Here is a 27369-nt window from a genome sequence, read left to right as displayed (position 1 = left end):
TGCAGCTGGAGAGAAACTGCTTCAATGTCTACCACATCAAATAAAAACGTCTGAAAGTTTACAAAAATAAATGGTCTTAAAAACTGCTAAAAAAGATACCAAGGTTCAAACTTTTTTAAGAATAGATGCATTACAGTTCAAAGTTTAAAGTGTTCATTCCAAATTGTTTGCCCAGTAATTCTGAAGTTCTTGTTCAGTAATAAATGTAAAAAATTCAATCATTTTTTGCTTTTTTCACCTTTAAGCTGATTTTTAAAGGCTTTAATACAAATAAATTCTAAATACAAACCATACACTGAAAGCTGAGGTTGTTCTGAAAAAAGGCGAACAGTTACACACACTTTGCACTTTTTATTACAATTTTAAAGCCATTAGATAAAAAAAACACCAGGCGGCCCTGTTATAATTATGGTCGTAAGAGGGTTATTAAGACACCGATGCACAAACAGGAAGTGATTGATAGTCATTCCACTCCAATCCAGTTGGTGGCGGTAATGCACCAAATTGTTGTTTGCCAAGTGCCATAAGACCACAAATAATAATAAGAAGAAAGGCGGGAGCATTCGTAACAAACCCAAAGCGATAGCCAAAACATTAAGCATGAAACTGAGTTATCCTAATGGCTCCAATAAGAGAAAGAAGCAGCATGCTTCATAAAAGCTTTTATTTTCACTTCTGAAAGTGACGTCGTTTTTTGATGTAAACATCAAAAGGAAGCTGAAAGGAAAGACAATGGAAAATGTTTAAAGGGAGGAAAACACAGACCAAAATGGAAAATAGAAAAAAAAAACAAAGGCAAAAGCACAGGAGCACTGACAGGAAAAAGAAAGCAGAGCAAATATTGAAAGCGCTCAAAGGGAGGGAAATACAGGAAAAAAGAGGAGGACTAATAAAAAGGGGAAATAACTCATGTCAGAAGAGGGGAGAGTTTCGCAAATCCAGTTAAAGGTAAGATTGTCGAAAATTTTGTGTAAGGGGCCCCATGTCTGCTTTCGCCTTGGGCCCCCAAATTGCTAAATCCGCCACTGCATGAAACAACCGTCATCTGGTGCCAGAAAAACAGAACAATCTCTAAGTACTCATTAAAATGCATTTAAGACCCTCTACCTGTGCCAGAGTGGTGATTACGCACATTTACTAAGAAATCACAATGTAACTATAGAAACATTACTTGGTATGTATAGGAAACTTTTTACTGATTGGCTTAATGAACTGGGGCCTCATTTAACAAGCTTGCTTACGCACAAAACGGGGTTGGAAAACTGTGTAAGCAACTTTCCACGCAAACTTTAGGATTTATCAAAGAAAACGTAGCGGAAAAATGTGTGCAAATTTAAGCTGACTAAGGACCTGGCTTATGCACATGTTGGACATGGGCAGCACCTGCAGTGCTGCTGCTGAGAAGATACAATTATGAAATCCAGCAGCATTATCTCTTTTACAGCTTCGTTTTCACACAGACAAGACCCCCCCGCGTGCGTGTGTGTGTGTGTGTGCATGTGGGGGGGCCACATGCACACACACACACACACACAAACACACACACACACACACACAAACATGCACGCGTGCACACACACAGCCTGAAGCGCAGAATACGGAATGCAGAATATCAGCAGGGGGGCAGATTGAGACAGAATGTCATGCGTCTGTGACAGTGCGTGTCCTGTCACTGTGACCCAATTGATCATGCGCCTTGGCTAGTTGAACAGGGGAAATCTGTGTTTGGCTGACTGGTTAGCGTGTGTGACTTTCACTCAGGAGTCTGGGGATCTAATCCCGATTGGACCATTTTTTTATATCCACCACAGATCTCTCTGAAGAATTCACAGCATTGAAGGCTTCAGCAACACTGTGCCACTCTGTGGATTTTCTCTTATTTGTTTTGCAAAAGCACTTCCTTTCATTTCTCCACCTCACCCACAAGTACCTCAATTTCTGCTTCTGTGAAATTGTGCCTCCTTGATCTGCCTTGATCTACGGTCGCCATCGTCATTGGCGGAACGCTGCAACAGCTGGCTTATGTATATGCATGAGATCCACAAGGCACTTTGCATTGACTATTTATGGCAGTAAGTGGGCGTGGTGAGTGCAGGATGTGACTAAAATACAGCTGAGAAACATTCTCTTTAGTCTCTGATTTATGAAGCGGAGATTGCGTGCAGCTGTGCGTACTCCATGGTTGATAGATCACAAACCTACTTGGGGTAAGTACTTTTTTTTTTTTTTGCTGAGCTTAAGTACGGTTTTAGTAAGGATTCTACGCAATGTTTGACAAATGAGACCCCTGACCTGTATTGGAATGTTTACTGTGTGAAGTGCCTTGAGACGACTCTTGTCGTGATTTGGCGCTTTATAAATAAACTTGAGTTGAACTGAATTGAATTGCTGATGGGAAAATCAGCCACAGCTGAGACTCTCCGACACGCCCACCTGCAACAAGCTCAGTGGAGCAAAACATGATGAGTCCATGTAGAGAAATACAGATCCATGACAGAACCGTGACAATGATCTTTAAAACCTATTAAATTAACTGGACTGATGTGAGATGTTTGATATAAAGTATATTTTCATCGTGTTTAAACCCTCTGGAGGCAGGCGTTGAAGATTTGCAAAGTTTAAGCCTACGTACCTGGTTACTCCACATACGTGTTTCGTGAGCATTTTTAACTCAGAAGTACCCCTGAAGGACTTAAGCCGGGCGTACACTGTGCGACTTTTTCACTCGCAGCGTTCAGCTTCAGCTCACACTGTACGACTTCCTCGCAGAGCAGATCTCACGAGTCATGCGCTCACACTGTACGACCCAGTTCTCGCATGCGACCTGACTGCTCACACTGTACGTCTGGTAGCAACACGTCGGCCCTAAAAATGTGCTAAAAATAGCAGTTTTTACTCAACACGTCAGACTTTTTTGTCTTGTCTTGCCTGTCTTGCCTCCTTGCTGCAGGAGGACACGCAGGGATATATGGGGCTTGGATGAGGAAAACGAAATAAAGAGAGTAAATCTGTGTTTTGTGATCAGTTTAATTTTACATGAACACGACAAACACGCTTTCTTGACAATCTTTGTGAGTAAAAAAAACGTGTAGAAACAAAAACGAACCGCGTGTGTTATTAGGGAAATAGCGAGCGACCGGCGTTGATGCAGGATTGCGCGCGCATGCGCCGTGAGCGGTTCTGATACTTTTTGGATCGTAGCTGCTCGCAGCGCTGGTTCAACAGTGCGATACCCTCACGAGGGACGAGTGAAATATTAAACACACCAGAAGTCCGTGCAACCTCACGACTGCTGATCGGCAGCTGGTCACGTGGTGTTAATCGCCTCTCGTAACCCCCTGTACACTACACGACCGCGCGGCGCAAAACTCGCCCCGATCTCGTGGATTCTCGCACGACTGGAAAATCGGCTCAAAAAAGTGAAAAAGTCGCACAGTGTACGCCCGGCTTAAGGTGTGGGTCCTTTTATCAAAACTTATTTTGAGCCTGACCCCCAAATTCCACTACCTCCGCTCCGCTCCGGTCCGCCCCCGCCCTCCGCTGCCGCTCGCTTCCGAACTCAATTTTTACTGCTACCCGCTCTACAACGGCTCCACTCCGGTGCGGAGACCTGAGGTGGGCAAATAAGCATGCGCGGGATTTTCGAGATCTTGCGATACAGTCCGAGCAAGAAACGCGGAAGTTAGATCCAAACACCTGTTGTGTGGGAGAAGCATCGAAATGAACTGTTTAATCTGCCTATCATTTGTGTTGAGAGATCAGCAGTGTTTGGATCAACAAAGTGTGACTACTTTGATAGTGGAAACTGTATTTATGGCTTACTTTTGTGCATTTAAACTTCAGCCGCCACTGATAGTTGTTAAAAGTTGTTAAACCTGTGCATATGAAACAAAAAACGCCTTTTGTTTATCGATGTATTGTGAAAAACGGAAGTTGTGCCCGCTCCTTTTCCTGTTGGACGGTTGTGATTTCTGTCCATTTACTGCGGAGGTGCTCCGGCGTCCGGCGAAAATAGGATCGATTCTATTTTTGCCGGACGCCGGAACAGAGGGCGGCGCACGGCGCCGCACTGCCGGAGCACGGCCGCAGTAGTGGAATTGCTTTGATTGACTACAACGGGACCGATTTTGCTCCGGCGTTCGTGTCGGAGCAGAGCGCAGTGGAGCGGAGGTAGTGGAATTTGGGGGTGAGACGGTTAAATGTCCTAGCGGGGAATTGCTTTGCAACACTCCCCAGGAGACGGAGAAGTCTGAGGGCAAATTGTCTCCATCTGTGCGAGCATGCCTCTCCCTCGTGGCGATGACGGAGAAGTATAAATTAGGCTTAATGTGTCAGGAGTTTAGGATTTGGGGCTGGGGGTGAACTGGAGCACCCAGAGAAAACCCCCACGCAGCACATGGAGACACAGGAATGATTAGATCGGTTGAGATGTCACCTGTGCTGCGTTTTTTTTTTTTTTGGTAATTCTTTTGTTTGTATTTTAGTACCTGGTGGTGGAAGGAGCTACATCCTAGATACATAGTGCAAAAAATCTCTAATGTAGTGGCATTTTAAATCAAGAGCCAACCCATCTAAGGTATTGACTCTTATGGGCCATTCCCATCTGGACCTGGTCGGCCCTGCTCGGATAGCTCCAGTCGGCCCCACTTATTTTAAGCCTGAGAGGGTTAAATGTCCTAGCGGGGAATTGCTTTGCAACACTCCGCAGGAGACGGAGAAGTCTGAGGGCAAATTGTCTCCGTCCGTGCGAGCGTGCCTCTCCCTCGTGGTGATGACGGAGAAGTATAAATTAGGCTTAACGTGTCAGGATTTTAGGATTTTGTGTTGGGGGTGAACTGGAGCACCCAGAGAAAACCCCCACGCAGCACACGGAAGACACAGAAATGATTTGATCGGTTGAGATGTCACCTGTGCTGCGTTTTTTTTTCTTCGTTTGTATTTTAGTACCTGGTGGTGGAAGAAGCTACATCCTAGACACATAGTGTAAAAACTCTCTAATGTAGTGGCATTTTAAATCAAGAGCCAACCCATCTAAGGTATTGACTCTTAGTCTACGGAAACTAGAAGCTCTGATAAGCGTAATTGTTAGAGCTAAAATCTTTAACCCATTCCTATTTCCTCCTGCAGAAGCTCTTGAAGAACTACAGGTTAATTTTCTGCTCTTCTAAACTTTGAGCCTTTGTTTAATCCCTCGTGTTACTGTGTGTTACTACTTACTAAATTTAGATTGGCTGCTCGTATTATTTCCTCTGCCTGCAATCCTGTTCCTGCAGGTTTGCAGCATCTACTCTCTCACCCATTCAGTTTCTTCTCTCTGAAAATTTTACGTTTTCCTGATTCAAATTCTCTGTTTCCTAGTTTTAAAAAATCTAAACCCATGCCAAGCTCCCTACTTCACTTTTATATGCTTTTCTGATCTTCATTGGTGTTCTGGAAGAAGACGTCTCTAGTAGAAGTCGGATTAGTCCCAGCTGGATCCTAGGCCAGATGTAGAAGGCGTTGGCTCTTCAGCTTCCCAGTCTTCTTCAGCGCTCTCATGGGCAGGCCCGGGGTTCTCTGGAAGCTCATCGTTATCATCATGAAGACTGGGAACAGTTGGGTTCCCGTCACTGGATACCTGGGTAGTCACTGTTTTTTCTAAATTCAGTTCCCCCAGATCTTCAGACACAGCTGTGGGACTGTCTGACTCGTCCTCCACAGGTGGCTGCTCGTCTTCGACGTTTAAAGATGCTTTCTGCATTTCTTCCCTTAGTTCAATCGTTTGTGTTTCATCATTATGAGGACATACTGCGTAGCCAGGGCCCCTGTATCGGGTACCAAGTAACAAGTGCCCTCTAACCCATTGCTGGGTACCAAGGTACTGGGTACCTAACAGGTATCCAGTTCCCAAGACATGGTCAGCCAGAGTTTGCGCCTCCTGATGAATCTGGGCTGAATCTTTTTCGTTCTCTTGAGAGTCCATCTTCTGTTCTTCTAAACTCTGATTCCCAGCTTCTAAATACTGGAACTCATCTAGGAAGCATTCATACTTTTCTTTATGCTCCTCTTCTGAATTTGTCTTTGTTTTTTCTAAACTCAGTTCCCTGACATCATCATCATCATGAGGACTATGAAGAGTTGGGTTCCCGTCACTGGGTACCTGGGTAGTCACAGTTTTTTCTAAACTCAGTTCCCCCAGATCTTCAGACGCAGCTGTGGGACTGTCTGACTCGTCCTCCACAGGTGGCAGCTCGTCTTCGACATTTAAAAATGCTGCTTCCAGCTCCTGCCCAATCTGTCCTAAATGCCCCTCTTCCTCTTGAAGAAGCTGGAAACATTGTCCAATATGTCTGTCAATTTCGTCCATTCTCGCTTCCAAAGAACTAATTGCATCTTGAGTCGAAAGTTCAACCCCTTCTTCCAGAGCTTGTTGTTTCTCCTTTAAAAGGTGAGTTTCTGCTTCGCTTTTTTCCATAAACTCTAGTATATCTTGCTCCAGGTTTTGTGGGAGCGTTACTAAACAGTCTCTCTCTTCCTGAAGAAGCCGTTGAATGTCTTGAATGACCTGCTCTGAGTTTATGTTTCTCTCTTCAGAGTCTGTCATCTGTTTGATGAGAGTTTGTTGCCTGATTTGGAATATTTCCAGCTCTTTTGCCTGTATTTCCTTATTCCCCTCTTCCGATCTGAACTTTGTTAACTGGAAATTTGTCTTTTCTTCCTCCAGAGTTTCTCTCTGAAGTCTCAGACCCTCCAGCCCTTCTTCTAGAGCAGTTTCCTTCTCTTTTAAGACCTTACCTGCTGCAGCAATTTCTTCCCTAAAGTCCGTCACTTGTGTTTCCAGACTTTGTTTTCCCAAACGCAAATTTTCTAATTCTTCCTCGAGGATTTTGTAAATCCTCCCTTGTTCCTTCTCTGATTCTGACTTAGTTATCAGGAAACGTTGTTTCTCTTCCTCCAGGTTTTGTCGGAGCGTTACTAAACAGTCTCTCTCTTCTTGAAGAACCCGTCGAATGTCTTGAATGATCTGCTCTGAATTTACTTCTCTCTGTTCAGACTCCATCATCTGTTTGTCTAGACTCTGTTGCCCAACTCGTAATTTTTTCAGCTCTTGTTGGAGGTAAGCCTGTATTCCCTTATTCTCCTCTTCCGATCTGAACTTTGTTAACTGGAAATTTGTCTTTTCTTCCTCCAGAGTTTCTCTCTGGAGTCTCAGACCCTCCAGCCCTTCTTCTAGAGCAGTTTCCTTCTCTTTTAAGATCTTACCTGCTGCAGCAATTTCTTCCCTAAAGTCCATCACTTGTGTTTCCAGACTTTGTTTTCCCAAATGCAAATTGTCTAATTCTTCCTCGAGGATTTTGTAAATCCTCCCTTGTTCCTTCTCTGATTCTGACTTGGTCATCAGGAAACGTTGTTTCTCTTCCTCCAGACTTCTCTTCTCAAGACTCAGAATTTCCAGATTCTCCTTCAAATCCTGTAAACTTTCGTTGAAATCTTTCTGGAACCCTTCTGCTGTTTTCATTACCTCCAATTTGTCCTCCTGCAGATTTTCTCTCAGAAGTTGAACATCTAGTTTGTCTTTGAGCAGAATCTGTCGGATCTGCTCTGATTCAGTCTGAAACTCAACAATCTGGTTCTGTAGAGTAATTTTACCAGCGTTTAAACGCTCCTTCTCATCGCGGAGAGCCTGCTTTTCTGCAGTTAACTCCCTTTCTGTTTGTTCCTTAGATTCGATAAACTCTAATTTCTGTCTTTCCAGATCTCTTTTCAAGTTATTAATTTCTTCTGTTGATCTCTCTTTGCTTACCTGTAAAGCTTTCCATAAATCTCCGACTTTCTCTTGTGTCTTATTCAAGTTTTTGGCCATCTCACAATTTGCAATTTGAGTTTCTTTAATCTTATTCCACTCATCTTGAATTTCTTGTCTTTGTTTCTGCAGTTCCCTGTTTTCCAGCTCAATCTTTACTCTGTGTTCGTCGAGTAACTGAGTTGAAACAAAATTATCTCTTCCTTTCTGAGAGTTCATCTTTAGTTCATCAACATGATTCGTTAGTTTCTTTTGTTGATCCTCAAAGTGGCATTCTCTTTTCTCTAGATCCTGCGTTTTTGTTTCCAATTTCTGTTTTTCCTCTTGGAGACTTTCCCTGATGCGAGCTATGTTTTTCTCAAACGCATCCACCCTTTGTTCAAAGTCGCGTTCCTGGTTACCAAAAACTAGTTTTTTGACTTCCAGATCTCGTAATTCTCTTTGTAAAAGCTCATACCTTTGGTCTAATTCAGCTTCATATATGTCTGAAAATACCTCCATGTTTCCCTCGTGTGGTCCACCAGTAGCCATTGTAGGTCTGTTCAGGTCTAAAACCAATCTGCAAATGAAGCTTTCTGTGTGCCTGCTTTATGTTTGCCCTTTATATAGGACTGTCCCCTTTATGACATCATCAAAGGAAGCTGATGCTGCCAGATTCCGTTTCCCTGACCATTATTATTATCATTTTTTTTTTTTTCCCCGGAACTGCGCTGCTCTGGGCGGCTGCATGTTGGAGTAGCTCTGTTGAATATATGTAAGTTATGCCTTTTCTTGGACATTTTTTCTTCTAGTTTCTCAAGAAAAACTGTATTTGTTGGACACTTTACTTTTCTGTTTCTGGTGCTGTGAAGCTTGGAGGATTTATACTGCTATTTTTTAGCTTTTTTCACTTTTTGAACATTTGTTATGATGCGTAACCATGGCAACAAGCTGGTTTAACATCAAGAGCAGCTGATTAACATTGGAAAGGCTGAAATAATACCTCAACTGAAGCCTCAAATCCCAAATGAGCTAAAACGTAAAAAGCGTGGATGCAGAGCGGGAGCAAAACGGAGACAGAGAAAGAGGAAATTCAAACCATCTCTGCCATCGATCATAATGGGCAATGTGAGATCACTGGCCAACAAGATGGAGGAACTCCAAGCCATTTCAAGGACTCAGCCAGAGTTTCGGCTGTTTCGGAACCACTGGAGGAGATAATGCAAAGGAGGATTCTCCAGAGAATCAAGAAAATGATGGACAACCCTGAGCATTCTCTTCACAAGACTGTCCGACAACGGAAGAGTGTCTTCAGTCAGAGGCTTCTTCAGTTTCGCTGCAACACTGACCGCTACTGGAGATCCTTCCTGCCAACAGCCGTTGTAATGTACAACAACTCTTTGATGACTTGATTATTATTATTATTCTGAGCTACTACAGCAATCAATTTCCCTCTGGGATTAAAAAAGTATTTTTTAATTGAATTGAATCTTTTTTCTTTGTTGTTATAGTTCTGATTACAATTAAACATGCCCCCTGGTGACCTGTTGATGTTGTGGTGTTGTGGTCCTTATGCCTGATGCTTTGTACCATCAACAGAACATTTATCATATGGATGTTTGTGCATATTTAATACATCTGATTCCTGGTTGTGTTGTAGAAGATCCTCCAGGTCTGGGTCACTTAGAGACTGGGACATTTACAAAATAACACTGATTATTATTTTTAAAAATATACAATATTTTAGTCATATTCTTTGTTTTTGGTTGTCAGCTGAAAAACTCAATTATTTAAAAGTATTTTGGCCATAAAATGTTTGAACCATTGCTTTTGTTCTTTTGTGATGAAGTGGAGGAAACTAAGCTGCTTTTTTCTTTATACAAAATGGACCACACACACACACACACACACACACACACACACACACACACACACACACACACACACACACACCAATTAATTAATTAATTAATTAAATAGTAAATTGCTGCATTTAGTTTTATTCATTTTAATTAAACAGATTTGCCATAATGTGTTTCATTATTTAAAATAAGGGGTGTTTAATTATTTACTGTCAATCTGAATATAAAATGATGAATGTTGTATTTTTATTTGTATGACTTTATTTTCAGGACAGATAAAAAAAAAAAAGATCAATTATAGTAAAAGTTCATAGTAAAAAACAAAAGCTGAGGGATCCGGTTATTGCGGCCATGTAGGAGGACGTGTTTTTTTTTGCTCTGCTGCTAAGTTGATTCTAACGTTCTCCTGCTCACTACTAACTTAAAAATCAGGACGTTTTTGCGGAACAACGCCTAATGCGATTGTCACAGAAGGGAAAAGGAGGAACAACTAAAAAAGCGAGCCTGTTTGACTGTAGTCTTCGAGGTGATGCAACTAAAGCTAACCAGGCCATGGCTACGCAGACTGACAACGAAAATGAACCCGTGGGTACCAAAGCTGACCAGATACTGGCAAAGATACACTCAATGGAAATGGGCTTCGCATCAAGGCTGGATAATATGGCAACAACATTACAAGAGGTGAAGAAAGATATTAACGACTGCGGAGAACGTATGTCGCAAGCTGAAGAACGCATCTCCAGTGCGGAGGATGAGCTGGTTAGCCTGCAAGCTAAAATTAGTACAAGCTAAAAACTAAACCATGGAGAACAAATTTGTGGATCTAGAAACCAGGTCACGTATGAATGACCTACGGCTCATGAACCTACCAGAGGGTGCGGAAGTATGGTTGGAATGTAAGGTTGGAATCCTATAAGTTAGTAGTTTATTGATTTGTAGGATGCAAAAGAAGATAACAAATCGAGTGGCCTTTTTGATTATGTTGTTGTTTTTTCTTTTTTCTTTTCCGCTTTCTATTAATAAATGTTTTGTATCAATCGATTGACACTTTGACTACTAGAAAGCAAGTTAAAGGATTGAAGTAGGTTAAGAACCAAAAGAGTGGTAAGATTGATCCCCACAAGTGTGGATCGGTCTCAGCGATAACGGAGGTCTAACAGTTAGGGGAGGGATACCCACCATTGTGGGCAGAGGGAAAGAGGGAGGGGGGTTGTGTTATTTTTGAATGTTGGATGCAAGCCCCCATAATACTGGTATGAAAATGAAGCCAACACGGAAGTGACAAAAACTGCAGTTCCACCCTCATCCGCTGGGGGCTGGTGTCAGGAGCGAGCAAATCCTCATTGACTCCCATGTTAAAAAATACCAATTTCACAGCAGAAATAAACATGTTTACAGCCTGGTTCCAAAACATGTTTTAGGTTTAATAGATCCAGTTTACACTCATGACAACTCTGAGGGGGGTGAATTTTTTGTCACTCTTCTGTTTAAGTGTATTAAATGCCTAAAATTCTGCATAATTAATGATCATCAGATCCACGTGACCGCAAAGCTAGCTCCGAGGAAATGCCTCAGCCTGAGCCTCGGCCTCGCCTGAAAACTGTTGCGCAATTTTTAGTCTCTCAACTTAGACCATTCGTTGTGCCCTTTATGCGTTCTTTTTGGATATTATTTGTGCAATTGTTGGACAAAATGACTTGCTGTGGTATTAATTGCACTAATAGAGCATCCAAGAAGTCTCCACTTCATTTAGTTCGGTAAGTAAAATTATATTTATGTATTTTAGGTCACTGGCGCTCTTGCACTAGCTGAGCTTAGATGTTAACATGTACTGTTTAACCATGAAATTTAAATGTAATAGTGTAAAACCCAGTACATTTAACATAACGCTGCATTTTACAAAATGGGTTGAAATATAACATGCTGGTAGAGCTGGGTTCCGACTATCGGTATGGTCCCCTCCCCTCAGCTGCAGCTCGGCGCATCTCTGACCGCAGCAGCGCCTGTCTGCTGCGTGGGCGGCCGGCTTGTGGAGCTCTCGGATGGAAACCGATGTTTTCCTTTTTTTTTTTTTCTCGTGTTCTGTTTTTGTCACGCCTGATACTTAAAACTTTATTGTTATTGTTTTTTGAATGCTTTGTAATTTCGACCGGACACGGAGACAGAGATGAAAGTGAAAGGAAGAGATGGGGGGGTCCACGAAAACAATCAATGATGAACAAGACTCTGCTTCTAGACCTGCAGAAAAGGGACACACAACAATACAACAGGAGCAAGCTATCACTGCGTCAACTTGATGAAGAAATGTAAAATCAGCATTGTTTTACTGAACAATCACATGATAATAAATCACAGTGCATTTAGTGCCAAACACAGCCTTAAGACATGTGTTGAATGTGCCCAAGTCCATACTTATGAGAGCACCATGTGAGCACCTGTGTGTACACGCGCTTGTATATGAAAGGTTTCTCTCTAGGAGCGTCTAAAAGAAATTGTGAGGGGCCACAGATCTGCCCCCCAAAGATGCATAGGAGATGGAGGGAGCAAGTCCCAGAGATCCAGGAGCTGCCCCAGAGCACAGAGACCCCAAGGAGGCCGCGCCCAGAAAAGCCCCTGCCCCCTGCGAGAGGCGCAGAGGATCGCCTCGGGGGGCCACAACCAGCAGCCGGCAGAGTCCCGGGAGATATCAGCGACAAGTCCACAGGCCCGCCCGCAGCCTCACACCCCCCAGCCGGCCGAGCCCGGGACCCAGCAACCCGGGATCCAGGGGCAACCACCCCCGCCGGGGACCCAGCAGAGCCCAGAGACCCCGATCTGACCAGGCAGCCACCGGGATTGATCAGGCAGACGCCAAAAATCTTAAACCCCCTGACCCGGGAGCCGCGAACACTCAGACAGACCAAGGCACCACACTCCACATCAGGTGTGGCAGGGGGAGGGGAGACGAAGATGTATAGCATCAAACTGATGTTTTCCACTCGGTTCTCCCCAATGGCAGCTCGGCGCATCTCTGACCGCAGCAGCGCCTGTCTGCTGCGCGGCTGCCGGCTTGTGGAGCTCTCGGGAGACCTCTGTGTTCCACCCAGTTTTACCCAGCAGTCAGCCCGGCATATCTCTGACTCAGAAGCTCCGGTGTTGTGCACAGTTAACTCCGGTTGTAGCTAGGTAGCTACCTCCATTAGCTTAGCTCCCACCACCGCGTTAGCTTTGTGTTAGCTTGTGGCTACATCGCTTGAGTTCGACGGGTGCCGTCATTTGATCCCAGCCTCACAGCCCCACCCTCAGCTCCACCTCTTTTCCCTTTTTTGGAATTGTCTGGGCTTGATGGAACCTGTGACATGGTCAAAATGGCGGTGGTGGCCACCTCCCATTTTGGCACAAAAACTTATAATTCGAGCCTATGGAAACAAATTGTCCAGTATATATGTCAATGGTTGGATGCTTGTTCCAGCATCACTGTATGTTAGCCCTATATGTAAGGATTGTTCCAGTTCACAACGCAACCAAATAATTTTTTTCTCCACAAGTTCTGTCCCAAGGAGTAAACTTTAATTTTGCTTCATGGAACTGCAGGGGTCTGCAACGTCTTCAAAATATAAAGCAAGTTATAAATAGTTATGAAGGTTTTAACCACCTCAGTGCTGAGGTTACTGAGGTGGTAAAAAAGCTCCTCTGTGGCAAGGCTCCAGGGGTGGATGAGATCTGCCCGGAGTTCTTTAAGGCTCTGGATGTTGTGGGGCTGTGTTGGCTGACGCGGCTCTGCAATATCGCGTGGACATCGGGGGCAGTCCCACTGGACTGGAAGACCGGGGTGGTGGTTCCCTTATTTAAAAAGTGGGACCGCAGAGTGTGTGACAACTACAGGGGGATCACACTCCTGAGCCTTCCTGGTAAGGTCTATTCAGGGGTTCTGGAGAGGAGGGTCCGTCTGATTGTTGAACCTCCGATTCAGGAGGAGCAATGTGGTTTTTGCCCTGGCCGTGGAACACTGGACCAGCTCTATACCCTTAGGGGGGTCTTGGGGAGTGCGTGGGAATTTACCCAACCAGTCTACATGTGTTTTGTGGATTTGGAGAAGGCATTTGACCGTGTCCCTCGGGGGGCCCTGTGGGGGGTACTACGGGAGTATGGGGTACCAGGCCCTCTGATACGGGCTGTTAAGTCCCTGTGTGATCGGTGTCAGAGTTTGGTCCGCATCTCATCCCCAGTGAGAGTTGGACTCCACCAAGGCTACCCCTTTTCACCGATTCTGTTCATAACCTTTATGGACAGGATTTCTAGGCACAGCCAAGGTGTGCAGGGCATCCGTTTTGGTGGCATGAGGATCAGGTCTCATCTGGGATGTATAAACAGTTTTAGATGATAACAAATTAAATGTAGGTATATCTTTTATAACTACAGGATCCTGAGATATTATATTTTTCCACAGAAAAGCATATTTGTCCCGTCAACACAAATTTTGACTAATTCCAAAGGAAATTCAAATTTCCCAGTTTCCACCCAGCATTCAAACTCACCATGTACGCACAAATCAGTCAGGTGAGAAAATAGCGTCAAAAGGATTTTTGTAGTTGTAAACTGATCTGTGTGTAATGTAGTTTTGTCCATGTGTACAAGGTGATTTTATTTGTGTATTCAATGATTTAGATGTGTAAGAACTGAAGTTACACATGAAAATGTAAACACAAGTTACAAATCAAGAGTTACACACACAAATCTAGATACACTCACACACAAATGTAGACACACACGCACACATCTTTTGAAACTTTTTTCTCCCCATAAATATAGCATATGAAGCATTTCTGCCCATCTTTAAATCAATGTATAATAAATATGGTCCAATTATACAATATAAAGAACATTATAAATGTAGAGCGAAAGCATGGATGACTAGAGGTTTACAAAATGCATGTCAGAAAAAGAATACATTATTTAGGGATTTTATAAAACATAGAACAAAGGAAGCTGAAAATATAAAACATAAAAAAAAACTTAGTTAATATGATGAGAAGCTGTAAGAAAGATGATTATGAAAATCAATTAGAAAATAATAAAAATAATATTATGGGGATATGGAATGTTTTAAATAACACTGTTGTGCACGCTGAGATCTAATGCTCGTTCTCGATGATTGACAGCTACCCCTGGTGGTAATGCAGCGCTATTGGTCAACGCGTTAGGCTTGCAGAAATATTGGCTGAGCTCTACAGGGCAGGGGAGGGACTTAGGAGAAAATTTAAATATTAAAGATTATTTACTTTTTTAAAATAAAACTGGGTCAGATGGTCAAAATTAAACATTTTTAAAGTTATTTCACATTTAAAACGTATGTACCCTGCCTTTAAGAATAGATGCAGTTTAAAGTTGAAATTGTTCATTCCAAATTGTTTGCCCAAGTCATTTTGAAGTTCCTGTTCAGTAATAAATGTAAAAAATTCTAATGCGTTATTTTGCTTTTTCTTTTTTAAGCTGATTTTTTAAAGGCTTTAACAGAAATAAATTCTAAATACAAACCATACACTGAAAGCTGAGGTTGTTCTGAAAAAAAGGAGAAAAAACACACACGTTGCACTTTTTATTACAATTTTACAGCCATAAGAAAAAATACCAGGCGGCCCTGTTATAATTATGGTCATAAGAGGGTTATTAAGACGGCGATGCACAAACAGGAACTGATTGGTAGTCATTCCACTTCAATCCAGTTGGAGGCGGTAATGCACCAAATTGTTGTTTGCCAAGTGCCATGTGGCCACAAATAAGAATAAGAAGAGAGGCGGGAGCGTTCTTAACAAACTCAAAGTGATAGCCAAAACATTAAGCATGAAATGGAGTTATCCTAGTTGCTCCAATAAGAGAAAGAAGCAGCTTGCTTTAAAAAAAGCTTATATTTTCACTTCTGAAAGTGACGTCGTTTTTTGATGTAAACATCAAAAGGAATCAAATCAATCAATCAAAGATACTTTATTAATCCCAGACGGAAATTAGAAAGGAAAGACAATGGAAAATGTTTAAAGGGAGGAAAATATAGACCAAAATGGTAATTAAAAAACAAAACAAAAGCAAAAGCACAGGAGCACTGACAGGAAAAAGAAAGCAGAGCAAATATTGAAAGCGCTCAAAGGGAGGGAAATACAGGAAAAAAGAGGAGGACTAATAAAACGGGAAAAGAACTCATGTCAGAAGAGGGGAGAGTTTTGCAAATCCAGTTAAAGGTAAGATTGTCGAAAATTAAGGGGCCCCATGTCTGTGTTTGCCTTGGGCCCCCAAATTGCTAAATGCGCCACTGGATTTAATGATCCATTGATGTAATCACCGGCTCATATATGAGGGTTGATAAGGCAATAAGGAGCCCAGGTGACAAGAGGGATCCGTTATGAGGGGAACATAGGTAGTGATTGTGAGCATATCCATCTGGATATGTATTATTGTAGTAGGGTTGAAGTGAGGCCGTAATGTTTTCACTCCACCTGTTGGGGTCCAAGCACTGAATGAGTGATGGATCCTGAAGAAACATCTCGTAGATAATAACGAGTCAAGGTGCAAGCCCATGAAGCAGCTAGACAGATGTCTTCCATCGACACACCACTGTGGAGCGCCATAGAAGAGGAAATACCTCTGGCTGAATGAGCCCTGAGTGTCTCAGGAGGATCCCGCCCTGATGTGTAAGCAAGTGAAATGGTGTCACATAGCCAGTGTGAAAGACGCTGGGTCGACAGCGCTTGCCCAAGGGAAGAGTCTCTGTAGTGTACAAACAGGCTCTGTGTGCGACGAATCCCTGAAGTGCGTGACACGTATCGTGCGAGCGCGAGCAACGGGCAGAGAAGGTGGGAAGCTGCCTCCTTGTCAGAATTATGGGGAGGGGGAAAAAAGTCCAGCCAATGAAATTGACCTGGATTTGAAGGAAGTATTAATGTTTTGGGGCACAAAGGCTGGGTTCCCGATCCTGAGACATGCCACTGAGGGGGTGGTTAGGTCGCTCACTCTCTTGACCGATGCCAGTGCCAGCAGCAAAGCAGTTTTGAGTGACAGGAACTTGAGTGAGACCTGGTCCAAGGGCTCAAATGGGGCTTCAGATAAGCCGTGCAGAACCACCGTCAGGTCCCACTGGGGAAATAGTGGGCGGGACACAGGTCTCTTCGTTCTGAAACCTTTTGGAAAACTTTTTGTGATGGGATGACTAAAAACAGATCTATCTCCAAAACCTTGGTGACAGGATGAGATAGCTGCAGCATATGTTTTAATAGTGCTGAATGCGAGGCCTCTGTCCATCAGTATCTGCAGAAACAATAGGACACCCGCCAGCTGACAGGAGAGCGCTTGAACATTCCGCTCTGTGCACCATTTTGGAAAGCTGCCCATTTAGCAGCATAAGATGCAACGGTCGAGGGCGCGTGCACACTCTGAATCGTGTTGACCACATCACGCGGCAGCCCAGAAACTTCTAAGTGTGACCGCTCAGCGGCCAGACCCACAGCCGTTGTCCTATTTCTGGAGGATGTGTGATTATTCCTCCCTACCTGGAGGAGAGCGTCCTCCCTCCACGGGAGCATCCACAGGGAGCCGGACACCAGCACTTGTAGGTCTGGAAACCATGATGCGGACAAGTGTCTGGGAGCTACCAGAATCACCTAGAGCTGTTCCGACCAAACTTGGTCCAGGAGTTGGGGAATCAGTGGGACTGGCGGAAATGCATACAGGAGCGTCTGAGGCCAGAGCTGGTGTGAGCTCTATCCAGATCTGTGATGTCAGTGCGGGATGCAGACGCCAGTCGGAGTTGCGGTGAGCCCTTTTAACAAAATGTCTGCTGCCACATTCAGTACACCTGGAATGTAGGTGGCTTTGATGGACAGCAGGTGGACATGTGCCAAACACAGTAAATCTGTGGCTACGCACAATAGTGGGAGGGATCAAACTCCCCCTTGGCGATTTATGTAGGCTGCCGCCACCTGGTTGTCTGTGTGAACTTCGACATGACAGCCTTCGAGAAGGGCAGCAAAGTGTCTGATCACATTCCTCAGTCATAAGCTCCAACACATTTATGTGCTCATGCGTGTGGGAGGGCCAGGGATCGGCCACCATATGGGATAAGCATGTACCCCCCCCCCCCCCCCCATCCCGACAGTGACGCATCCGTAAATACAGAGACGTGTGACGTAGGACATCCGATGGGGATCCCGTGTGAGAGGATGCAGGGACTCCCCCAGTGTGATAGAGCCCCGCACACTGAAGGGGCAATCCTCAACATATGTCTCTTCTGATGTATCGGGTGCACCTGGAGGCGGATGAACCAATGCTGCAGGCGTCTCGTGTGTAGTAATCCTAACGGCACCACAGCGTGGGCTGCACCCATCATGCCCAGAAGTTTCATAACTAATAGGGCTCTCACGATTTTGCGGGGTTGCATGCGGGAGATCGCAGTGGTGAGATCTGCCGCTCTTGCCTGAGATAGACGTGCTCTCATTAGGGAGGCGTTCAGCTCCACCCCGAGAAACACAATCGACTGGGATGGAAGGTTGGAGCTTTTTTCCCAGTTTATGGAAAACCCCCGGGTTGACAGGTGCTCTATTAACTTCCTGGTTTGCTCTGACGCCTCATCCTTGGACCAGGTGAATAGGAGCAGATCGTCCAGGTAAGATAAAACCCTCATTCCCACCGTGCGCAATGGCTGAAGAGCCGTCTCCAGACATTTGAAGAAGATGTGTGGGGCTAGCGAGTAGCCGAAAGGGAGACGACTGAACTGGTATTGAACTCCCTTGAATGAAAAGTGCAGGAACTTCCGGTGTTTGGGAATTACTGGGATGTGGAAGTATGTGTCTTTCAGGTCTATTGACGTGAACCAGTCCCCGGAGCGCACGTATTCTAGGACTTGCCTCATTGTTAACATGTGGAAATGCATCACTGCTATGGAGCAGTTGAACAGGGAAAGGTCGAGCATTGGTCTCATTCCTCCCGACGTTTTCGGTACTACGAAGTAGTGGGAGTACAAGCCTGAGTGTTTTTGCCCGCGAGGAACTTGGGAAATAGCTTCTTTGGACAGAAGATCCCATAGCTCCAGCTCTAGGGCCTGAGATTGTTCCTGTGATGTGAATTCTGTCTCCCCAATCCCGTTGAAGGGAGGAGGAGCAGACTGAAAATGGAGTGTGTGACCGTAATGAATGGTGTCCGATATCCATTTGCTCATGTGACAAAGACGACGCCATTCTTGTGCGTGTTTCAACAGTGGGCGCGTGTTCGAGGTCACGTGAACTATATCTGAGGACTGGGTTCGTGCCCTTAACGCCATCGCTCGCACCAGAGGAGAACTGGGAGTGACCCATGGAGGGCTGTGCTTGAAACGGCGAGTGTGAAACAGCTGGAGGAGGCTGGTTCGCACCGCGGAGCGTGGTGTCCAAAGATAAAGGACGATTGGGAGTCGGGCCTGTGCACAGGAATGATGATGTGCCAGTGGATGGGGCCGCGCACAGTAACGTCACACGTGCTCGCGATAGCATCATAACATCCCGTCCCACCCTACGTTGTGGGGGGAGCGAGGTGTGTTGGGCCTGGCTGGAAGCTAGGGCTGGCGCTCAAATGGAACACACCTTTACAGCCAGCTGTTGGTGTGTCATGTGATTGGCTGCGTGAAAATACAGGTGTTTCGCAGTGTTTGGTGTGGGGAACATGTGTGAGGATTCAGCAGAAGATTCTGCAGAGGACTGTAGGATTTTGCTCTCAATGTAACTTTGTTTGGGTTTTATTTCAAAACCAACATCAGCCACAGAGTTAACATTACGGTCAATAACACACACATTCCCCCCAAAGAGTCATTTTCTTGGTTGCTTTGGGAAAGGTTCTTGTGACTGAGAAAGCCAGGATGACGTCTGCTGGTTCTTTCGGAACCGTTGGTTGTCAGGCTTCTGGTCCCGCTTCGGCTCCACCTCAGACGGACGGTGCAGCTGGGCGTTTGAAATTACCCCGCTGGCCCTGGTGTTCATCCAATCCTCTGGAGGAGCGGCCGGAATGAGAGGTGGACCAGGGGCGGACCAGGTCTTGCACCGTGGCTGACAGTTCAGCAGTCTTTTGAGCTCTCTCGATGGTGCTCTTAAGATGTGGACCAAACAGAACGTCAGAGGTGATGGGGCCTTCCAGCATTTCTCTGTGCAGGTGTTCAGGAATGGAGGGCAGGGCCTTGAGCCACAAGGCCCGCTGGATGAGGGTCTGCCAGGCAGCAATGCGAGCAGAACTGGTGAGTGCAGCAGCGCACAGATTGAGAATGGCATCAGCAGTCTTGCTAAATATGTTTTTTCACTCGTCAGGAGCGTCAAGCTCTTCCACCATTTTGGAGACGCCAAAGGCAAGAAGGGTGATGTTATTTCCTGCAGAGCTGGTCTGGAAAGCGCACTGGTGTGCGCGGTCGGTGAGCCGTGCCAGGAGCTGGTCATGTTTTGAAGTGGAAACTGCTCGCTGGCCAGCGAGGTGGTTCTTGGTGCCAAACAACAAAGCCAGGTCTGGCTCCAGTGGAGGAATGGTTGGACAGCCCTGGTCGGAGAAGCCCTCGACTTTGGATATGGGCGCATGTGTGGAGACTGGCGCTTTGAGCTTAGCAGGCTTGGAGAAGGCGGCGGACCAGCAGCTCATGGCAGCGGGGAAGCGCAGCCATATGGGGTCTGGACACATCATCTGTGTGGCCCCAAACCATCAGCTTCAGGCGGAGCCGGTTCTTGGACGGCTAGCCCCTTGCGGACCGCAGCCACGGAGATGATGGCAGGTAGCTCCTGGAGAAGTGCTCTGACTGCTGGCAGGGAGGGGCGTGAAGGAACTGGAGCAGAGGAACCTGCTGAGGGAGGCTCGTCGACCTCCGTGTTTTCCAGGAGGGAAGAAGGGCTATGGCAGCCAGCCTCCTCGTATTCTTCATGGTCGTAGTCATCTTCCAGTCAGTTGGAGCCAGCCGGCTCCTGACAGACATTGAAGAACTGTAAGGCTTTGCCCAACGAGTACGTCTCAGCCACCGGAAATTCCTCGGCGGCGGCGGGGGTGAACTCGACCCGGTGGATTTTCTCAGCTACGGGCAGAGCAGGCACAACACGGGCACGAGACCTGAGGGGTCAAGGCCAGGCCAGCGTGGTGAGCCCCGAGACAGTCCTCACATTTTGTGTGAAGGTCGCTGCTGGAGATGGAGCCTGTCTGGCAGGTCGGGCAGGTCCTGACATCGCTGGACATGGTTGGTGAGGATAATTTGCTCTAGGATAGTGCTCTTAAAAGATAGCTCTTAAGCTTGGCTTGAAGAGATAGTGGAGGCGAACAATGGAGTCGCTCCACTTATATACCCACGGGGGTGCCCACCAGTGGTGGGCGTACATTTAAGCTCTTCATGATTGGCTGATGCTGAGATCACTCTTCCAATAGCAGCTAACTTAAGGGCTAAGACTAGACTAAACAGAACTGCAGACACCGGCAGCAGACGCTGGAAAAAACACAAAGGAGGGGGCACTTTAGCTCCGGGCTAACACCACAAAGCATCATGCGAGTTGTAGTCTTTGTGGTAAAATCGGCTAGCAGGTCATTTTTAATATATTTTTGATATTTATCTCGCGGGTCACATAAAAATGCTCCTCGCGGGTCACATAAAAATGCTCCACGGGCCAGATGAGGCCCGCGGGTCTTGTGTCTGACACGTGCTGTAAAGGGTAATTTTAGCACATACCGGCTCAAGAAAATTATTTAAAATATGAAAAAGTTGCAAAGTAGACCTTTAAAAATGTTTTTTTCTGGAGAAGCAAGAAAAGACAAGTGTAAGATGTTTATTAGGATTTAGTAGTACTCATTACTCAGTATTGGCAAGTACTCAAATGTAAGTACTTGTAAATGGTTTGAAAAAAAGCATGATTTAATCATTTTTGTGAATGCAACACAGCACACAAACCTCACTTCACTACTGCAGACTATTGTGTCAGTTCAGCATTCTTTCTGGTGGCAAAAGCACATACCTAGACAAAAACAATGCTATGCTTTGGTTGAATTCTCCTGTGGATGCTCTCCTAAAAGAATCTCCAAAACTACTTGGCCCAAAAGCGCTTGAAGCTTGAAGCAAGAGTAAGCAGTTAATTTTTAAAAACCTGCATTCAAACTTGGGTTCTTCCTCCCCTGTGCGTAAAACAAGCATGTTTTCAGAGTAAAGCAGTAAATCTAAAAGAAAAACAAAATATTTTATATAGTTGTCAAAATATTAAACATAAATTAAATTTTAAAAGCTGTACTAACAAGAAATGTGCAATCTGATGGCTAAGTTACTGCTGAGAAAACAATGCCATGCACATCCCGAAGGTCATTAGAAATAAATGAGATAACCAAACAAAAAAAGAGCTACACAGCAGAAAGAAGTTAGCTTTATGAATCTATTCACTAAACACAATAATTGACAACTGATTTGCTGTGACTTTAGTAGCAATTCAAACATTTGTGTCCATGGGCAAGATTTACATATGCTTTTAAAATAATACAAAAATGTTATAAAGGTATAAACCAGCGCCTTAATCAGAAATGATTCACTTTTCACATAAGTTACTGTTTGTGTTTATACTGCATTTTTAAAGTAAACAGTACGCAAACATGTCACTCTCAGACCTAGAGATGTTCTCGTTCTGAGCCTTAGACCTAAAAATATAAGTAGCCTTACTCAGTAATATGTCACGGACATAAAGCATTATGTAAAAATGAGGGTTTAACTGCAACAACAGTAATAACCAATGACTTGAATGTGTCATTTCACAAACAGCTCTCATTTCTCAGTAGAACATTAATAATGAAGCCAATGTGAGAGATGAAATGGAAACTTTTATAGTCAGAACAGGAGTGAAGGTATAAATGGATTTATAAAAGTGCATTAAATGTATGCCAACTAAAATAATCATTATTTTCATCAAGTGCTAAATGCAGCTTTCATTTGTCATTTTCTTAATACAAATTTGGAATTAGAATAAAAGCAAGATGTCCACAGAAATGGGAGTCAGACAGCTTCAATGTGATGACATAGACAAAATGAAAAACAATCTATACATAATAAAGTATATGGTAACAGCCTATATTTGATAAAGACCCTTCTAGGGTTCTACAACCCCCCAAGGTGCTTTCAGAAAAAACAGACATTCACCCACACACACACATTAACACACTGGTGGTGGTGAGCTACATTGTTGCTACAGCTGTCCTGTGGCTAACTGACAGAAGTGAGGCTACCAAGCACTGGCGCCACCGGTCCCTCCGACCACCAGCAGCAGGCATGGAAGGTTAAGCGACTTGCCCAAGGACACAACTGCAACAGAAGAGGTTCAAAACTGCGACCCTCAGATTACAGGGTGGGCACTTAACTCCTCTGCTTCCCCCACCTCCGGTGAAAAAGAACTTTCCCCCTAACAAATTTCTTCTGCTTTGGTTTTTTTTTTTTTTGCAACTCTTAAAGTATTTCAGATCAACAAATGTAATTTATTATCAGACAAAAATAACTTAAACACATATGAAATGCAGTTTTGAACAATTTTATTATGTTAAAAATCTATTCAAAACAATATAGCTCAATGTTAAAAAGTAGTTCACCCTTAAACTTAATACATGGTTTTAACATCCTTTGTCTCAAAAACTCCAATCAGAATTTATGGTTCTATTGTTTACGGCAAGTCATGCAGGTCCTGAAGTGGAAAGGCAGCCTCAGACCATCACTCTACCACCACCATGTTTGGCTGTTGGAATGATGTTCTTTTCCTGAAAAGCAGTGTTTGTTTCACACCAGATGAAATGGACACACACCTTTCAATTATTTCCACTTTTGTCTCAGTATTCAACACTTATTTTTATTTATTTATCTATTTATTTATTTCGTAAATGTGCTAGAACTTTGTGATCTTTAATGTTTAGCAGATGTTTTAGCCTGAATTAATATTTGTCTCCATTCATATTGATGTTTGGCAAACTCTGATATGAACCCCCAGTAAGACCTACAATGCTTGAGATATTCTGGGATCTCTTGTTGTACTTCTTGATGGGCATGATGTGTTACTTCTAGATTGTTTTACCTGCTTAAGGTTGTCAATCAGGTTCTATTCAACTGAATTATAAATCCTACAAACATCATTTTGTATCTACTCAAGTTACATTTGTCTGATATTGATTTTTATTGGCTGATCTGAAACATTGAAATGTGGCAAAAAATATCAGTAGACAAATATTTATCACAGAACTTTGTATCATCCTCTGGTGCCTCTCTTAACCCATCTCCTCTCTGTCAGTGCTGTGAACAGATCATGTTATCTACATTTAGAGAAACGTCAACTTTGCCAACACACACACACACACACACACACACACACACACACACACACACACACACACACACACACAAGAAAACCATGCCTTTTTAAATGCATTTAGTCATCAGACACTCAAATCTCCCACATCTCTCTAAACAGCGAGACATGACACTATAAGTAACAACAAAAGCCACTGGCACCAATAAGGGACCAGACTTTTATTTATTTATTTTTATCTGACACAGTTTCCAGAGTGATGTTGCGCACGAGGGCAGCGTGACCTTCCCAACACCAATTTGGGGCAACTTTTTCCTCTCACAGCTGGTGAAAGACGCACCACACACGCCACTTTTCACTCGAATGTAAAAGAAAAACTGGTTTCAAGAACCGATCGGAACAGTAAACACACCAAACGCTCTAAACACCGTGATGATTGAACATTTCTTGGCATGCACGCGCACCTTGGAGCCCATCACTCCGTCTGTAGCTATTCACCATGACCGTCCGCTCAGCTCAGCGCTGCTGTCACTTTACCACGACTTTCTACTCGGCGAGTTCAGCCCTCCTACGTTACATCTTATTTACAAGAAGCGAGAGGAATTGTGTCAAAGTGTATCAGAAGGGACTTCAAGTACGAGCAGAAATGAAGCAGCCTTGTCCCCGGGAAGCTTGAGAGCGGTTAGTTTCGCCTGTTAAAGGGCTTAGGACGCCGCTTTTTGCATACGCGACGCCCTTCCCTTTACTTCCTAATTCCATTATTCGTCAATAATACATGCGTTTTCCGTGGACGTGCTTTGAGCCTACCTCGTAAAGGTCTCCTGAAGCCATTCTGAGGTGCGGACCGCGGCGGCGCGGCGTTCTTGCCTGCCCTGTTGGGGTTTTTTTGGACCCTGTACTCTCCTCGGTGTTTCGGTGAAAGCCCCGATAGACGGGAATTAGCGAGCAGCCTTGTTATTCTGAGCAATCCGCAGTAGCAGATCAGCAGACAGTGTCAATCGAGCCCGGCGCTGCGCGATGGATCGTTCCACACTTAAAACAAACCATCGGGGCGGTGCTGTTTACCCAGACTAAAGTGGAGGACTGAAAATTAGGGCTGGTTTAAAAATGTTCAGCCTGGTGGTCTGCGTGCACCCAGCTCCTCTGAGATCTGTTGCAATCCAACTAAGCGTGATACGTTAGATGTTCTGGAGTCACTGAGTCAGATCCCTGTTATATTCACCCTACTTGCCCGCTTTACAGCCAAGATAGGGCTTTAATTTACATTCACTAAAGTGAAAACAATGTCAGCCATGATTAATGATGGCCAACTGGAAGCTGCAACACAGAGTGCTGGAATATTGCAAATAAAAATCATTTTAGACTTTAGATAATATGATTTGGCAACGCTTTACAACTTTATTAACGTTACATAGTGCATTATTAAGCATTAGTAAACTGTTGAATAAGGTATTAACAACTGCTTTAACCATATATGTAATGCATTACAAAGCAGACACCTCCTGGCCAGTTTTCCTAACATTAAGGACAATTAATATCCAATACCAGGAACACTTTGTTTATTAATACTTAATAATGCACCAAGTAAAATATACCTTAGATTTGTATTTATGATGGTTATTTTACACACTATGAGGATTTCTCTCAACAAAGAATTGTCAATTAGCTTCAAAGCAGATTTACAAACAAGCAAAGTTTTTTAATCATTCCAAATAAGAATAACTTTTGTTGAAAATAATGAAAAGAAATAAAAGATGACCAATAAAATAGATATACAATTGTGGATGCACATCAACACTTTGTTTTTTGTAAATGTTCCATTAACGACTCTTGACTTTTACGTTTAATCTCATATTTTTGTTATACTTTTTAAACCTTTATACCATTACATTACTTTCTTGTACTGCAAAAGAAACTGAAAAAGCATTCATATTTACTTGTTTGTCAAGAACATATCAACCAAATTTTAGGGAAGGCAAGGAAAGGCAGCTTTATTTGCATAGCACAATTCACACACAAAGGCAATTCAAAGTGCTTTACAGAAGCAAGAACAGCAAACACAATAAATCAAACAAAGAAGTGTAGATATTAATTTCAGATTCAAAAACAGATAAAAGGCGTAGTCAAAAGGGTAGCAGTTATAGTGCAGTAAGTGCAGAATATGAAATGTTTGTTCAAAGGCTAATGAATATGTGAAGGTTTTTAATTTTGATTTCAAAGTTATTAGAGTTGGGACACATTTGAGGTCATGAGGAAGCTGATTCTGCAGCATAGTTGCTAAAAGCAGCTTCACCTTGTTTGGTTCTGACCTGTGGGGTACTACCGACTGACTGTTCCTCTGGGATTTGAGGGCCCTGTAGTGTATATATACTGGAAAGAGATCCAACATGTATTTTGGCTCTAAGCCACTGATAGATTTAGAGACTAATAAAAGCACTTTAAAGCTTATTCTGTAATTTACTGCTAACCAGTGTAGAGATTTAAGAACAGGGGTGATGTGCTCGATTATTTTGGTTCTTGTTAAGACTCTAGCAGCATTCTGAATAAGCTGCAGTTGTTTTACAGCTTTTTTGGTGTAGCGTAATGGTTGTTGGCTCTTTTATGAAAGATAAACCATTCTACATAATAATCTAGAAGACCAGTTAGAAGACTTTTGCAATAGTCCAACCTGCTGGAGATGAACACATGAATGAGTTTCTCTAGGTTCTGTCTGGGCACGAGACCCCTGGGTCGTGCTATTTGAAGAAGATGATAAAACAGTGATCTACACTCACCTAAAGGATTATTAGGAACACCATACTAATACGGTGTTTGACCCCCTTTCGCCTTCAGAACTTCCTTAATTCTATGTGGCATTGATTCAACAAGGTGTTGAAAGCATTATTTAGAAAGGTTGGCCCATATTGATAGAATAGCATTTTGCAGTGGATGGAGATTTGTGGGATGTACATCCAGGGCACGAAGCTCCCATTTCACCACATCCCAAAGATGCTCTATCTGGTTGAGATCTGGTGACTGTGGGGGCCATTGTAGTACAGTGAACTCATTGTCATGTTCAAGAAACCAATTTGAAATTATTTGAGATTTGTAACATGGTGCATTATCCTGCTGGAAGTAGCCATGAGAGGATAGGATGGTGGTCATGAAGGGATGGACATGGTCAGAAACAATGCTCAGGTAGCCCGTGGCATTTAAACGATGCCCAGTTGGCATCTGACATTCAGTTTGGAGTTCAGGAGATTGCCTTGACCAGGACCACACCCCTAAATGCACTGAAGCAACTGCCATGTGATTGATTGATTGATTGATTGATTGATTGATTAGATAATTGCCTTAACCCTCCCACTGTCCTAATGGGTGTGACCCCATGAGGAAAGTTGCCCATTGAGCAGGGTTGATGGTTTATCCCTTGAGGTCCATGTGGCAGGGGTGAAGAGTGGGCACCACATCACCCCTACCACAT

General features: G+C 43.9%; 2 protein-coding genes across 3 annotated transcripts in view; both read right to left on the bottom strand.

Moving 5' to 3' along the window:
* Nucleotides 1–25076, bottom strand: part of LOC107395763 (chromodomain Y like 2) — a 127958-nt gene extending 102882 nt beyond the window's left edge. For both annotated transcript variants that reach the window (XM_070554960.1, XM_070554961.1), the window contains exon 1: nt 24714–25076. In XM_070554960.1, the coding sequence (XP_070411061.1) occupies nt 24714–24737 (24 nt within the window). In that variant the 5' untranslated portion in view covers nt 24738–25076. The remainder of the gene's footprint in view (nt 1–24713) is intronic.
* Nucleotides 5462–9670, bottom strand: LOC129156210 (interaptin-like). The gene has a single exon (XM_054735809.2). The coding sequence runs from the start codon at nt 8312–8314 to the stop codon at nt 5462–5464; it is 2853 nt and encodes a 950-aa protein (XP_054591784.2). The 5' UTR covers nt 8315–9670.
* Nucleotides 25077–27369: the final 2293 nt, after the last annotated feature.

The sequence above is a fragment of the Nothobranchius furzeri genome, chromosome 9, assembly GCF_043380555.1.
Source record: "Nothobranchius furzeri strain GRZ-AD chromosome 9, NfurGRZ-RIMD1, whole genome shotgun sequence".
In the NCBI taxonomy this organism is placed as follows: domain Eukaryota; kingdom Metazoa; phylum Chordata; class Actinopteri; order Cyprinodontiformes; family Nothobranchiidae; genus Nothobranchius; species Nothobranchius furzeri.
The sequence above is the reverse complement of the archived record's forward strand: the minus strand, read 5'-3'. Positions and strand labels throughout refer to the sequence as shown.